Source organism: Panthera uncia, chromosome D1 (assembly GCF_023721935.1).
Source record: "Panthera uncia isolate 11264 chromosome D1, Puncia_PCG_1.0, whole genome shotgun sequence".
Lineage (NCBI taxonomy): Eukaryota > Metazoa > Chordata > Mammalia > Carnivora > Felidae > Panthera > Panthera uncia.
The window spans coordinates 94,176,665-94,192,978 of record NC_064808.1 but is presented as its reverse complement, the minus strand read 5'-3'; the positions used below and the strand labels follow the sequence as shown (position 1 = coordinate 94,192,978).

General features: G+C 49.4%; 1 protein-coding gene across 1 annotated transcript in view; it reads left to right on the top strand.

The window, feature by feature from the left end:
- POU2F3 (POU class 2 homeobox 3) overlaps window positions 1-16,314 on the top strand; it is a 69,921-nt gene that overhangs the window by 9,533 nt on the left and 44,074 nt on the right. The window contains exon 3 of the mRNA XM_049641023.1: window positions 12,131-12,165. Within this exon, the coding sequence (XP_049496980.1) occupies window positions 12,131-12,165 (35 nt within the window). The remainder of the gene's footprint in view (window positions 1-12,130; window positions 12,166-16,314) is intronic.

Genomic DNA, 16,314 nt, shown 5'->3' with positions numbered 1-16,314 from the left:
TCATTTGAAATTCAAATGAGGATGATTAAGGTTTTCTTGAGGAGGGAAGCTCGGACAAAGGGGGTGAAGCTGGCTGGCAAATGTCTGCCCCAGGCTCAAAGTTATCAAAGGGAGGCGGCAGTCGGCTGACTCCCTCCCGCCCCGCCTCCGCAGGCCTCTGGAGAGCTGACGGTGGTCAGGCTGGGCTGGGTGCTACTGGCCTCTGCCTCCTGGAAGAACCAGCGAGGTCCCCCTCCTGCCCTTGGACTCCGCTTACCCCTCCATGTGCTGAGGATGCTTGAGCTCGGAGCGCCCCTGGCGTGTGTTCTAGTTCTGGGCTCAGGCCCACCTCCCTCTGGCGACCACAGACTGGCCACCTCGGTTTTTCTAGCTGTGAAATTGGAAAAAACAATTTGCCCTCTCTTGTTTGGCCGAGGAGATGTGAGGACAGATGGATTCTGGCCTCTGTCACCAACCTGCTCTCTTAGACAAGCACTTCCCATGTTTGGGCCTGGAGGTCGTGCATTGGATGACAGGTGTGAACTTGAGGGTCTCGAAAAATCACCTCTGGCTCTAAGATGCTGTGATCTGAGAGCACTCTGATCCTTTGCACACCCCAGTTATTATTTGTAAGATGCTTTGAATGAGGTGAATTGCACCAAGGTACAGTCATTAAGAGTGTAGACTTTGGAGCCAGAGTCTATATGTGAATCCTAGCTTCTCTGCTAACTAGTTTTATGACCTTGGGCCAGTTCCTTGATGGTTCGCTGCTCAGTTGCCTAGTCTGTAAAATGGGGGTAGTAATTGTACCTACCTTATGAGGGTGCTGTGAGGATTAAATGGGTCAGCATTAAACTGAAACACGTACATCACTGCCTGCCGTAGAGTAATGCTGTTCGCTAGGATCAGTGTCAGAAGCATGAAGTGTCCACGGAGTGGAGGGGGGACTCGACAGCCAGTCCAGGGAACCTCCATGAGGACTATGAGTAGACCTGCCCATGAATCCATCCGCTTTGGCCAACACACCGTTGTGGCCGTTTGCATTTGGGAGAGGGGAGCACACTTCAGGGAAGGGCCCCAGGAGCAGCTCTCAAAGCTAGGTTGGCCTCCCCACTGAGCACCTGCCCAGCTCAACCCATGTGGGCTCCTCGTACTGATCCTGGCTCTCAAGTCTGTCTTTATTTCTCAGGAGATACAGAAATGACAGAAGGGAAGGGAGCTGGTAGAGAGACGCGCCCTCCCCCCCCCCCCCCCCCCAGGATCCAGTGCCAAGAGACAGGCCAGATTCAATGCGATTAGGTGACGCTGATAGTTCTGGAAAATCCAAAAGTCTTTTATTTCTTGCCAGCTTCTGCGGCAACTGCGTATGAGGCTTCGTTTGCGAATGGCGTGAGGCAGCATGGACAGCCTTTGCCTGGTAGATGGACTTGGGTTTGAGTTTCTGCTCGGTGATTTACTAATCAGTAACCTTGGGCAAGTTGATTAACCTCTCTGAGCCCCCAGTTCCCCCATCTGTACAATGGGGTAATAAAAGCACCTACTCACTGGGCGGTTTTGAGGGTTGAATGGTGCATGTGTGTAAAACGTTTATTACCGAGCTTGGTGCGTAGTAAATGCTCAATAAATGTCAGCTAGTAATTATTCCTTATTATTTGAAAACAGTGTGTTGATGCCAAATTGTTTGAAAATTCTCTGATCCAGTCCTATTCTCCTGTTTTATGGGGAAGGAGACTGGGGTCAGAAAAGGGGAATGACTTTCCCAAGGTCACAGTGGGGGTTTGAGACCAGACATTTCTTTTGGAACGCTTTCCCCGCCCGGGGGGCTGTATCCTCTGTCCTTTTTTGTTTTTGTTTTGTCGTTTCACTGGACTAAGCCTCCTCCCTCTCCCCAGCGCCCTTCCCTCAGAGGCGGCTTCCTCCAGCCCCAGAGAAGAGAGGAAGACCTTACCCTGCAAGAAGGAAAGGAGAGGGAAAGGTCATGGGGTCTGGGCTCAGCAGCCAGCTGTGTGACCTATAACAAGCCCCACCCTGTCCGAGCCTCTGCTCACTGATAAAACAGGAGCCCTGTAGCTCCGGCCGGCCCAATAGACCCCACAGGCAGGTGAAGGTCAAACGCAAACTGGATATAGAAGGTGCACAGCACAGCCAAGGCACAGACCCAATGCCTCTCACCGTAGCCTCTGCGTGTCGGCAAGGGCACTGGCCCTGGAGCCAGCTTTGAGGTCCAAGTTGCTTCCCCCTCCCACCTTCCGTGACCCCCAGGGCTGGCAGTGGGGCCCAGCCTCGGTTTCCTTGTCTGTAGAACAACTCGTGAGGAAGGAATGAAACCAGAGTGTGTCCTTGGCAGCTTTCGGAAGTGTGAGTTGTTCTACAAGTGTGAGATAGCATCTCCCGCCTCAGCTTTCTTCCTGCACACGTGCCCCTCGGAGCTGTACAAGGACATCTGTGCCCATGGGAGAGCCGGAGCCCCACCGAGTGGCCCGCTGGGGCAGCTCCTTCTATCCTTATCCCCCACCGCTTTTCACCCGCCTTCACTCTGGCCCCGGGGAAGAGGGCTAGGATAGAGCCGCTCAGTCTCTGGCTGACCTTAAACCTCTTTCAACCTCTTCCCTGCTAAGGCTGGGCCAGGGGCACAGTGGTGCCCGTCTGGACTTGACCTTTAAAGAACCCTCTGGCTGTCGTGCAGACTGGAGTCTGGGCCCTGGAACTCTGGCGATTTGTTCCTGCTGTGTCGTTCGTGGCCTGTGTGACCTTTAGCTCATCACTTGTCCTGTCTGGGACTCAGTTTCCTTACCTGTCAATGGCGGGCATAGCACTAGGAGTCCGTAGTCCCCCAGAGCCGGAGAAATTTCTGGTAGCAAAATAGCAGCTGAAGTGCTTCTCTGAGATGTCCTTAGTGCAGCCAGAACTAGGCTTATTTAACAGAGCTCTTCCCTTGGAGTTGGATTTTTGTATTGTTTTCCAGGCTCAGGGGACTAGGAGTGGAGACTTTGGTGGGGACCTGGATCTTCTGGCCACATTCCTTGCCACAGGGACCTGAGTCCCTGGCCTGTCTTTCTGGAATTTGGCGCATCCGCCCAGATGCTCCTTCAGCGTCGCCTCTGATGGTGCTGCCCACTTGGGGCCTCCTTGGAGATGTGTGTGGCATCCCGTGTCCCGCCAGCAGGAGACGAGGGGGCAAAGTAGGGAAGCCCCAGGGAGTCCCATCTATGGCTCAGGCTGAGAAGTAATGCGATTGCATTTCCTAACAAAAAAAAGAGAGAGAGAGAGAGAGAGAGAGAGAGAGAGCAGACCGTGCACGTGAGGAGCCTTTCATTTGTACAGAATGACCTGGACCTGACCGATCGCAGAGGAAGCCGGGAGGATGCTGGACTTCTCCCCCAGCAAAGGGGTGCAGTGGGGCCCCTGTTCCCACTGTGGCTCGGCCCCAGGCTCCTGATCTGAGCGAAGGGGCGAGAGAGCTAGGCTTCGGGGTTCCTTCTCCCGGCCGTGCATGTGGTGAAAAGGCATCAGGTGGCTCACTCACATAGGCCACGTCCTGAGGAATCCCTGAGGGTACCTGCTCTGCTATTCTACCTCAGGGCAGGGAGGAAGAAGCTTTAAGTCTTGACAATTCCCAACTGCACAGATGGCCAGAGGTCAAGGGAAGCTGAGAGGTCACCCTGTCCTGGGGTTAGCAGATGGGCTTCTTCAGGACAGCTGATCCTGACCATCAGTGGTGGTCGCTGAGCAGGGACTTTAGGAAAAAGAAGAGGGTGTAACGATCCACCAGTGGTACGGCCCTGGGCATGGCTTGCACCCACACGGCTTGCCTGCGCTTGCTGTCCACACCCTTAGAGGCAAGGTGACTGAGGACACTCAGCTAGTGGGCAGCTGGGAGCCAGATCTCCCCGACCCCTAAGCTAGAGCCCTTTCTAGGTCCTGTATCCCATTCCTCAGGGGTCTTCTGGGGTCCTCCTCAGGCTCCTCCTGGGCATTTCTTTGCCCCTATGAAGGAGGTGGCAGGAATGCAGACAGAAACTTTTTTGTTTTAATATTTAAGGGAAATTGAAGGCTACGGAGATTAAGCCACTTGCCCAAAGTCCGGCGTAAAACAGCCTTTGAAGTAACCCTCGAGCTCAGGTTCCCGAGTGTTCTCTGTACAGAACGCTGACCATTAGGCAACACCTTCCAGTGCCTTGGAGGAATCTCAAGTAACAAAAAAGGTAGGCATGGTGTCTGTGGGGTCCTGGAAAAAAAAAAAAACTGCTATGACTGGTTTCAATGGGAAGTCTCCTGGCTGGCTCCGGTGGCTGGCTGCCCAGGAGCGTCTCCAAGGTCCTGGTGGCTTTAATAATTGCTCTCCCAGGAAGTGCCAGCCAGCTGCCAAGTGGTTCTAAAGTGGCACTGGGAGTCTTACTGGGTTATACTGGGTGCGGAACTGGAGAGCAGAGGAGCCGTCCAGAACTGGGAGAGGTTCAGCCTCGTTGCCGAGCACTCTGCCTTGTTTGCCGGGCAGAAGTGAAAAATCCTGCTGGTACAGTTCTCCATTCCTGTGCTTCTCCCTCCCTCCCCCAGAGAATTGCTCCCCAGGCAAACTCACATCCCAGGGCTTGCCAAAGCTATGCAAATCAGCAGGCTCTGCGGGCTCAGAGGTGGGAAAGCAGGGGGGCTGGGGCGGGCTCCTCCTGTCCACTGTGGGCTGGGGTCCCCACAGGTGGTACGCATCCCTTAACCTGGCGAGACTCAGTTTCCTCCTCTGTAAAACGGGGTGTGTAGTAATGTTTCATCTTCCCAAAGGCAGGGAACTTGCCCCGATGATCTCCTGAGGTCTCTTCCCAGGCCCCTGAGCCAGGGTTTCAGGGTGTTTGCCCTCTTCCTGCTTTCTTGCTGGAAGCCTCATGGCCCAAAGGTTGCCAGGGGACAACGAGAACCCAAAGAAGCCTGGAGAGACTCCAGGTGGTGGCTCTTCCAGCTTGGCACAGATCTGACCCGTTTGCCCCCCAACGCCTCCAAATGGGGGATTCTGAAGCTTCCTTCTTGAGCCCTTTCTGCCTTTCCTCTCCGTTCTGTGTCCTTATCTTTTATGTGTATGCAGAACAAACAGGATAGAGGGAAATGGTGAGTAGAGCTCTCTGGGCCTCTGCACGGGCTGCAGACAGGGACCCGCTTCTGGGAGGGGAGGAAAGGTCGGGGTACATTTCAATCAGCTGCATTGAAGGGAAAGACTTCCGAGGTGGAAGGAATTTTAGAGGTTCCCTGACATCCTCCTGCCATCAAATTGTCCCTCAATTCAAAAGCCGCTTCGGTCCCATCCCTGAAACGAGCAGGCTCTGCTTGAATATTCCCAGCAATGGGGAGCTCTGTTGACATGAAACTGTGGTTTGCACGGCTGAGCAAATTCACTTTTTACAAAATCCTTTCTCATACTGAGATGAAAGCTGCTTCCTAGCAGCTTCACCACTGACCCTGTTCTGTTCTTTGCTGCTGTAGGCTAAGCCTGGTTCACTTCCATGCCAATATTTGGAGAGGAAGGAAAAGTCCGCTGATATTTATTTAAGCACTTACTATGCACGAGGCCCTGTGCCAAGTGCTTTCCAATGTTCCCTCATTGGATTGTCTTACAAAATTTTTATTTTGAAAAACTTCAGACATAGAGAAAAGAGAGAAAACAGCTAATGAACAGCCATACACCCATCACATGGATGTAATCGTTGTTAACTTCTTGCTATATTTTTTCATCCGCTTGTTTCTGAAGCATTGTTTTTTTCTTTTTCCATTTTCGAACAATTTTTATTGTGGACGTTTTCCCCGTCTACTCATTGCCTACTCTCAACAACCATCACATTTCTGCCTTTTAAAAATTGTTTTCTTAATGTTTATTTTTTGAGACAGAGAGACGGAGTGTGAGCAGGGGAGGGGGAGAGAGAGAGGGAGACACAGAATCCAAAGCAGGCTCCAGGCTCCGAGCTGTCAGCACAGAGCCTGACGTGGGGCTTGAACTTATGAACCATGAGATCGTGACCTGAGCCCAAGTCAGATCCTTAACTGACTGCTGAGCCACCCAGGTGCCCCAAATTTCTGCCTTTCTTGCTGCTGGAATATTTTCTTGTAAAATATAGACATTATAGCAGTTCCACCCTAGATGTGTCAAGGATGCATCTGTAAAACAGGACATTTTCCTTCTTCATTATAATACCATTATTACACTCAAAATGAATCTCATAGCTAATTCTCATGGCAATGCTGCAAAGAAGGCTTCACCTAAAGGCAAGTGTTCCCGGCACCCCTGGACTTCATCCTCTTATAGCTGAAAGTTTGTACCCTTTTACCAACCTCTCCCGATCCTCCCCACCCCCCTGCTTTTCTACTCTCTCACGCTCTGTTTCTGTAGGTTTGACTCTTTAAAAACATTGTTTTGAGGTTCCACATATAAGTGATACCATGCGGTACTTTTATTTCTCTTTTTTCACTTAGCATAATGTCTACAAGTTCCATCCATGTTTTTACAAATGGCAGGATTTCCTCTTTTCTCATGGCTGAATAATATTTCTCTGTGTGTGTGTGCATGTGTGTGTGTGTGTGTAAATAATATCTTTATCTATTCATCCATTGATGGACTCTTAGGTTGTGTCCATACCGTAGCTATTGTGAATAATGTTGCAGTAAACATGGGAGTGCAGATATCTCCTTAAGAGCATGTTTTCATTTTCTTTGGATAAATACCCAGAAGTGGGATTGCTAGATCATATGTAGCAAATAGTCTCATAGTTGGGTATAACTTTGTGCAATTTGACGACTTTAGTGGACTGCCCATATGAAGTAGAAAAGTAGATTTCTGGGCTAAAGTATTTTATTTTTTTAATTTATTTTAAAGAAAAATTTTTTTAACCTTTATTTATTTTTGAGACAGAGAGAGACAGAGCATGAACGGGGGAGGGTCAGACAGAGGGAGACACAGAATCTGAAACAGGCTCCAGGCTCCGAGCTGTCAGCCCAGAGCCCGACGCGGGGCTCGAACTCACGGACCACGAGATCATGACCTGAGCTGAAGTCGGCCGCTCAACCGACTGAGCCACCCAGGCACCCCTGGGCTAAAGTGTTTTAAACAGAATTCCTGATTTAAAAAAATCTTTAGTTTTTTCTTTTTCATTTTTATTGAGGTAATAAAACATATAAAACTTAAAACTAAAATTTAAAGATAAAATGTACCATCTTAAGCATTTCTAAGAGTACAATTCAATCTCCCCTGTCTTTTATATATACAGTTGATTTTCTTTAATCATTTTTTAAGTTTATTTATTTTGAGAGAGAGAGTACAAGCGGGGTAGGGGTGGAGGGAGAGGGAGAGAGAATCCCAGGCAGGCTCTGCACTGTCAGAACAGAGCCCGATGCAGGGCTCGAATTCACGAACCGTGAGCTGACGTCAAGAGTTGGACGCTTAGGGGCGCCTGGGTGGCTCAGTCGGTTAAGCGGCCGACTGCGGCTCAGGTCATGATCTCACGGTTCGTGGGTTCGAGCCCCGCATCGGGCTCTGTGCTGACAGCTCAGAGCCTGGAGCCTGTTTCAGATTCTGTGTCTCCCTCTCTCTGACCCTCCCCCGTTCATGCTCTGTCTCTCCCTGTCTCAAAAATAAATAAAACGTTAAAAAAAAAATTAAAAAAAAAAAAAGAGTTGGACGCTTAACCTACTGAGCCACGCAGGCCTCCCTACACTTGATATTTTCAAACCTAAGTGCAGGGCTTTGCATTTATTCCTGTTACATTTTACCTTTTGGTTTCGGCTTCTTCTTAGAAGGTGCCAAAATATTTTCCAATCCTGATTCTATCATCCAGTTTTCTGTATTTAGTCTCCCACTCTGCCTTGAATCACTTCCAAACTCAATCAGCATCCAACCTATTTATTTGCCTAAGCCGTTGATCAAAGGCGAATGCTTGGTTTGTCTGTGTTGGACACTGGGTGCAGCGTATTTTTTTGTTGTAAGCTCTACACCTAACGTGGGGCTGAACTCATGACCCCAAGATCAAGAGTCCTATGCTGTACCGACTGAGCCAGCCAGGCATCCCATACAGTGACTTTCCCGGGAACACTGTATGAGTATAGGAGTTGAGAAATCAAGCTTTGGTCTTGATTCAAGTTCTCTGGGGCTGTGTGTCCTCTGCAAGGTGCTTCCCCTCTGAGTTTGGACGTCAGTGTCCTTCCTTCCAACTCTTCCTTCTGTGTGTCTGTCCCTCTTTGGTTCTTTTGGGTTTGTTTTTTGTTTTTTGGTTTTTTTTTTTTTTTTTTTGCAAGTGGCTGCCACCTTCCAAAGAGGGAGCCAGGGCTTGGAAATAAGATGCATTGAGGTTTCAGCAGGTGGTGGCACCTATGATTTTCTCAGGTCAGAATCAAAGATTTCTTTTGGGAGCAGTTTCTTAGTAATCTGGATCAAACACGTGGTCGCTCGGCACCTACTGTGTGTTGGGCACTTTTAGGCACTTCAGGTACAAAGATGCTATAGTAATGCTGGCCTCTAGGAGCTCATGATCTCATGAGGGAAACAGACACAGGACCCACTGGGTCTAAAAATGTGATATGTGCGATAAGAGGTATGAATAAGCGGTGCAGAAATACAGACAAGATCCCTTATTTTGCTTCGGGTAAGTTTCACAGAGGATGTGACATTGGAGTGTGGTCTCGGAGGACAAGAGTATATTTTCTAGGGAGAGCAGGGCACGGCATGTGCAAAGTCCCTAACATAGGACCAGGCTCAGCCTGATCGAGGAATGGCCCAGGATGTCTGGAGCCCAGGTCTACACCTGGGTAGCACCTCTCAGGTCACCAGGCACGGTCGCCAGCTTTATCTCACTTGAGTTTTACTATATTCCTAGAAAACGGGTGGAGAGGGAATTATGACCTTATTTTGCCATCGAGAAGGCGGAGGCTGTGGGGCTGGCTGCCTCCACCAAACTCACACAGCTCAGGAGTGATGTAGCCAAGGCTTGAACCTTAGTTCTCTGACTTCAAGTCCGCGACTGTTTTCCAAGTACGCCCTCCTGCTCCTCCACAGGGCATCACAAAGGGGTATCAGATAAGTTCCTGGTCACTGTGGACCACTCTTTCACATAATATGGTAATTACATCCCCTCCTTTCTCTGTGAAAGAGCAGCAGCTTCCTCACTGTGTCAAAAATGAATAAACTGGGGCACCTGGGTGGCTCAGTCGGTTGAGCATCCGACTTCGGCTCAGGTCATGATCTCGCAGTTTGTGAGTTCAAGCCCTGAGTCGGGCTCTGTGCTGACAGCTCAGAGCCTGGAGCCTGTTTCAGATTCTGTGTCTCCCTCTCTCTCTGCCCCTCCCCTGGTCATGCTCTGTCTCTCTCTCTCTCAAAAATAATAAACATCAAAAAATATGTGTATATATATATTTAAAAATAAATAAAATACATAACTACCTGATTACCTAGCATTTCCACCTTGGGGTATTTATCCAAAGAAAATGAAGACACTAATTCGAAAAGATATCTGCACCCCCATGTTCAATGCAGTATTATTTACAATAGCCAAGATAGAAACAACCTAAGTGCCCGTTGGCAGATGAATAAGTAAAGAAAATATTATATATACACACATATATACATATATATGCACGTATGTATATGTGTACATATGTGTACATGTGTATATATATGTACATATATATGTATATATAATATTACTGTATAATATATAATATATAATATACTATTAATATGTGTGTATATATACATATAATATTTTATATTGTATTTAATTAATTTTTGTTTTTTGAGAGAGAGAGAGACAGAGACAGAGAATGAGCAGGGGAGGGACAAAGAGAGAGGGAGACACAGAATCTGAAGCAGGCTCCAGGCTCTGAGCTGTCAGCACAGAGCCCGACATGGGGCTCAAACCCACAAGCTGTGAGATCATGACCTGAGCTGAAGTCAACTGACTGAGCCATCTAGGGGCCCCTAAGTTTTATATAATAATAAATATAAAAATAAAATATATGAGCAACAATAAAATATATAATAAATATATAATATATATACTAAACATATATTGTAATATATATATAATGGAATATTATCCGGCCATAAAAAAGAATGAAATCTTGCCATTTGTGACAACGTGGATGGACCTTGAGGGCACTATGCTGAGTGAAATAAATCAGACGGCGAAAGACAAATACCATATGATCTCAGTTATATGTGAAATCTAAAATGCAAGCAAACGAAAAAACCAAAAGACAAGCTCACAGATCCAGAGAACAGATTCGTGGTTGCCAGAGGTGAGGGGTGGGATAGGTGAAATGGGCAAAAGGGGTTGCAAACAAAACTAACCGTTGTAAAACAAATAAGTCCTGGGGATGTAATGGACAGCATGGTGACTATAGTTAATAATCCGGCATTGCATGTTTGAAAGCTGCTAAGAGAGTAGACCTTAAAAATTCTCATCACGAGAAAAAAAATGTGTCACTATATATGGTGATGAATATCACTCGGTCTTGTTGTGGTGCTCGGTTCACCGTGTATACAGGTAGTGAATCACGTGGTACACCCGAAACTAACATAATGTTATACGTCAGTTATACCTCAATCAAAAAAAAAAAAAAAAGGATAAAAGCAACTTTGCCTTCAAGTCCGCCTCTCTATGCACAACCACTTTCAGTCTGTGGGCCCTTCCTACCTTTAGCACCCCTTTGCAGATTTTATATATCCTCTTAATTGATCTCAAGTTCAGGCTGCTATCCAGAGGTCACTCCACGTCTCACAGTGTGCCTTTCTTGTCATGTCCCCATTTTCAAGGAACTCATGGGCTAGCGGGAGAGAGAAGCACACAGACAAAGAAGGAGTGGTCTGATGGGCCATGTGGTGGTAGCTAGGGCTCCTGGAATCCAGAGCGGAGGGGGACTGATTCTGCAAAATGGCGCAGTGCACAGAGGCGTGGAAACAAGATAGGCTTGGTGTATTTGCACCTGAGCTCAGGATACCTGGTGGGGACAGGGGGGAGTGAGGTGGGATTATGAGGGAAAGTCACATGGGGAATTATACGTTGTGCTAAGAAACTGGGACTCCATTCCTAAGCTAATGAAAAGCAGAATTTTCTGATGGGAAGTTCTGAATTCATTCACTTGCACATTTATTCTTTGATCCAACCAGTATATTTTGAACTCCTGTTATGTACTAGGCTCAGTGCTAGGCTCTGAGTGTATGTATTTAGTAAATAGTCATTTTTCTTGCTATTACAGAGCCGTGGGGCACAAAGGAAGCTTGTTTGGCGGTTCGTAACCTAGAGTTATAGGAGAGGGAAACTGTTATTGTAGCTAACGGTGGAAGCAAGCCCCCTAACAATAGGTGTATGTTTAAGCAAGTTATGGTCCACAGAAAGGAATATTAGGGAACCATTAAAAATGATGTTTGCAAGCATAGGAGAAAAAGAGATTTGTGATGCTCCTTAATCGTATAGGGGAAATATTAATGATGTTCACTGGCAAAAGCAGAGTAAAATTTATACAGAGTGGTGAATATGAATGAGGAAAAACAAGTATAAAGACAGACCATCATGTATACCCAAATATTAATTACAGCTGCCTCTCAGCAGAGTGATTTTTTTTTCTGCTACTTTATACTTTCTCTGTCCCACATATTTTTCTCTACTAAGCACACATTTTTACTTGTTCAACCCAACAGTTATTATAAAAGAGAAGAGACAAGCCAACAGGAAATGAAAGCTGGAGGGGAGAAAACCAGAACAGACACCTGTCTACCTGGCATGACTTAGATGCCATCACCCCAGGAGGGCTGGGATAGTGGAGGAACCTCTTAGGGCAGCTCCGTTCGGACCCGTGGCTGGTCACTCCTGGCTTAGCCACAAAAGCGTAGGCCATATCTCTGTGTGAGGGAGTGGATGTCTCCGGGATGGCAATTTCAATCCCAGTTGACTCTCTGTGACCTCTGACAAGTCAGTCTTCCTGGTTGTTCACCTCCCTGGAGGAGATTTTCCAAAGACGTCTTCAGGAAACAGGATAAGTGGAGGATCCTGGCCACGGGGGAAACGGGGGTTCTTTTTCAAAACATAGACAAGCCCTTCCCAACATCCCCATTCCTTCCAAACCTTCTATTTGTTCCAGTCCTGCTAGCAATTCATGTTTTCGTTTTTATCTCTTTCAGGAAATGATCGAAATGGCCTAGATTTCAACAGGCAGGTAAGGATTTTCAGAAGAAAACCTTTATAAATGTTTGGGAGCGGGGGGGGGGGCTACTTACACTTCATCAGGTGCAGGAGATACAAAGATTATATCAAGTTTGAGGGTGTTTATTTATGGACTCGGTAGCTTTCAGGCTTAGACGGGTCCTAAAAAGAGCCTTTGTGTCCACCCCCTTCCCGAATCCATAATCCAATGTTGGGGTCTCCTCTTCACTATCCCCCTCAAAAGAGTGCTGACAAGTGGAGACAATTACTGAGGAATAAGCATATGCCTGATGTGGTGCAGAAGCAAAATGGCAGCTCTCTTCCTGTCACAGCTTAGCCTCAGTTGACTCTCGAGCGAGTCTGTGGGTGTGGACCGACTGTGCGGAGAGGAATTCGTGGAGGCGCAAAAGATGGGGTGCCTGGGTTCCTCAGGGATTGAAAGCAGAAGAGAAGGAACAGGACAGGGGGGAACAGAACAAAAGAGCCCAGGACGGAGTATCGAGCCTGGCTCAGTGGGACGATGTAGACAAGCTTGGCGCCTTTAAAGAAAACCAAGTCGGGTGGGATTCGAGTTAGTCATGGCGGGGGAGAAGCTTCAGGGGTGGGAAGGTGGTGTTGGACAGACTGCAGGGTGGATGGCTGTGGTGTGTAAATGGAAGGATGGAGCTGGGGGCGGGGGGGGGGACGATTTTCCCCTTGAGATCAGGGGCTGGTGGCGAGACTAGGGGAGAGGACCAGGACAGGGCGTGATGTCAGAGCAGATGTGGGAGGATATGTTGCGGGGAGGAGAGCTAAGGTGGGGTCAGCTGAAAAATTAATTTATTCCGGGGCACCTGGGTGGCTCAGTTGGTTAAGTGTCCAACTTTGGCTCAGATCATGATCTCGTGGTTCATGGGTTCAAGCCCCGAGTCGAGTTGGGCGCCTTGCTGACGGTGCAGAGCCTGCTTGGGATTCTCGCTCTCTCCTCGCTCTCTGCCCCTCCCCCATTCATGCATTTTCTCCCTCTCTCCCTCAAAATAAATAAATAAACAAAACAATTAATTTATTCCATTTGCCGGGGGCGGGGGGCGGCATGGGGCGCCTGTGTACTATGCCAGGTGTCGGAACACAAAAAAAATTAAGACGTGGTCTCTGCCCTGAAGGAGCTTATTTATAGTCTAGTATGGGGAGTGGAAGAGAGAGAGAGAAGGAGAGGCGGAGGGAGGAGCAGAGAGAGACTCCTAAGGGAATAATTAATTATACGCTCGCATCCCTGCTTCACTGCGAGTAGGTAGAAGGTGTGTCAACCAGAAATGCAAAGAGTTCATTCTTCCTGGGAGCTCAGGGCAGGCTTCACAGAGGAGATGATACTTGAAACTGGCTCTAAAGGGTGAGTAGGAGTTTGTCAGGCAGAGAAGAGTGGGTTGGAAGGGAAGACAATCCCAATGTGGGGGTGCATCGGACAATCACGGGCTCCCTCCTGCTCTGATATACTCCGTCCAAGTTTAGGTGGCAGCCTGGGGTGGGACTGGAGAGCAGACTCAGGCATATGTTCTCCTTTATCTAGAGCGTGATTTGAAGCCACTACTAACGTTTTCTAAAGGGCTGGGTACTTTCTGGGTGCATCCCTCGTGGTCAGAGAGAGGAATACTCTGGAGTCGTCAGCCAAAACCTGGTAGACAGTCACTTTTGTGCATTTTGTCCGCTGGGGAAGTTTGCTAACAACTCTCTGAACTTGAGGCCTGACACAGAAAGAGCCTTCAGTTAGAGAGACAGCCTCAAGGAGGAAATTGCCGCCAACCTGGTTGATTAAACACCGGAATGGCCAAGGGAAAGATAGCAGAATCAGCTTCTCACCCCTGGTCTTTAAATGGGAGACAGATTCTTCTCTGGGGGATGGTTTTGCCAGGTTTGCTTTAAGGGCAGGAGGACGGAGGAGATTCCCAAGGATTCTGTGATCCCGAAGGAGAGTCCTAAGCAGGTTGGGATGTGGCGTGTGCCCTGTGTTTTCCACCCTGAGGACTCAGGATGGCGGCCTGGGGCCCACGTCTCACTGTCCAAGGCCCTTGGAGAAGATGCATGGGAGGGGCCCATTCCACACCGAGATATGACCACACCAGCCCAGTTTGGAGGTGGCCTGCTCCACGGGCCTGGTGGGTTTGGCTGCCTGTGTGATCTTTTGGAAGCTTGAGAAACCCTCGTGCTTGGGACAAGGCTGGGGGACAGCCCCTCTGGCCCTAGGCAGCCTGCAGAGAGGCCCCTGACCCTTTGAACATCTTCTGGGGTGTGGCTTCTCCACCATTCGGGAGACAGTTGCTGGCTTCTGGCAGGAGTGGGCCTTGAGTCTCCTCTGCTTAGATGAGCCCCACGGGGTGGGTTGTTCTCTCCCTCCCTCCCCTGGAAAGGGTTTTTGGATTTCTCATTACTGATACGAACGGACATGACATATCTTTCCTTTCAAGAAGGGGGGAGTTTTGGAGAAAGAGGCTCAGCCTGGTCACACTCCTTTACACGCTCATGCCGGAGCCCTCTGCTCACGAGCATACACGTCCGTGGGCCCCACAAGGCCCCTCCTTGCTACGTGTCACTCTGTCCCTTGAAGCCATCAGATACCTAGCCCCACCGCCTCACGTTCACATGAGCTCGCCTGCAGGCCTCCAGGTGGGCACCCGGGGTCTCCAGGCCACCTGCACACTTCACCGTGAGGGCGAAGTAAACCAATATCCAAGTTCGACGCAAGGCACTTTGGGCTCCTTACAAGTGTTACCATCCCTGCCAGACAGGAGAGGACGGTGCCTCCTCGGCAGCCACCCCCCCACCTTTTTTTTTTTTTTGCAAAGGATTTGGGAGAGTAGATAATTTGCCAAAGGTCACATGACTGACCAGCTGGCAGAGCCAGGATTTGAACTCCCATCCCTTTGACTCCAGAGCCCATTTTTCCCCTGATGCCTTGCTACATCCTCCCCTACGGTCTCTCTCCTCTCCCGGCACACGCACCGTCCTCAGGGAGAGGCCTGGGAGCCAGAGGCTGAGCATGACCTCACGGTGACTAACTGGGAGGAAATGGCTGGCGGAGGGTATGGGGAAGGGAAGAAAGAGCGGTTGTGTAGGAGCGGCCGGTATGGGACAGAGAAGGGGTGGGCAGACACAGGAGAGCAAAGGATGAGCCACTGCCCTCGCTGAAGCCCAGGTCGGAAAGCCTCAGGCCAGCTGTTGCAACTGGGAGTTGCAGTCAGGACTGGCCAGAGGGCAGTCCTGTAGCTGCAGGAGCAAGGGACATTGGCTCATCAGGAAATTTTGCGCTGAATCTGTTAACTTCCTGGTCCCAGGAAAGCCGCCTGAGCGGGGTTGGGGGATAGTTGCGGGAAGATCCAGGGACCCAGAAGCAGTGCCACTCTGAGCTCCCTCTGCGCTCCCTAGGGAAGACAAGCGAGTGGAAAGGCAAGAGGTTAAGGCCAGATCCCCAGACAGGGAGCCGGACATCCGGGTGTCCGTGCCACTTGTTGTCCTTCATACAAACCTCTCCATCTTTCCGGGCCACGGTTTCCTCTCGGATAAGATAAAGAAATCTGCGCGAGGTGATCTCTCAGGCTCCCGCGGTCTGTCTGTTCCGTTCCCTCATTTTTCTCATGCCCTGTTCTGACGGGTTGGTTTGACTCCCACCCTCCTTTTGCTTTTTTCTTTGAAAAGAAATAGGGAGGAGGGTGCCCAGCTCTTCACCCTGAGCTGTAGAGAGGGGTGGGGGAGAACTGAGTCCCATGAAATCTTTCCAGTCGTTACGACTTTGTGTGATCCAGTGAAAAGAATCATTGGAAATTTAGGGGCAGAGGCAGAAGGACCCAGCAGCCTGGATCGGCGGCCGATCGTTCATTCTTTGAAGGACTGGTCGTTCCTAAGCGTGAGCGAGAGGGTGTCGTGAGTAAGGAGGCAAACTGCAGAGTTCTGCCGTGGCTCCGTGAGCTCCTGGATACCGCCTGAGCACAGCACCAAGGGGATGAGGTCTGAAGCGGGTGACCAAGGGAAGAGCAGGGGGTTTGACTGGCAGAGTAGGGCGGCAAGAATATTCTAGGCCTAGGAGACGGTGAGTGTGAGGGCTCACTTGCAAAAAGGCCTGGCTTCAGGGCAAGTGTGAGAAGATCAGCATGGGCCCAGACCGGGGGGGGGGGGGGGGGGGGGGGGGGGG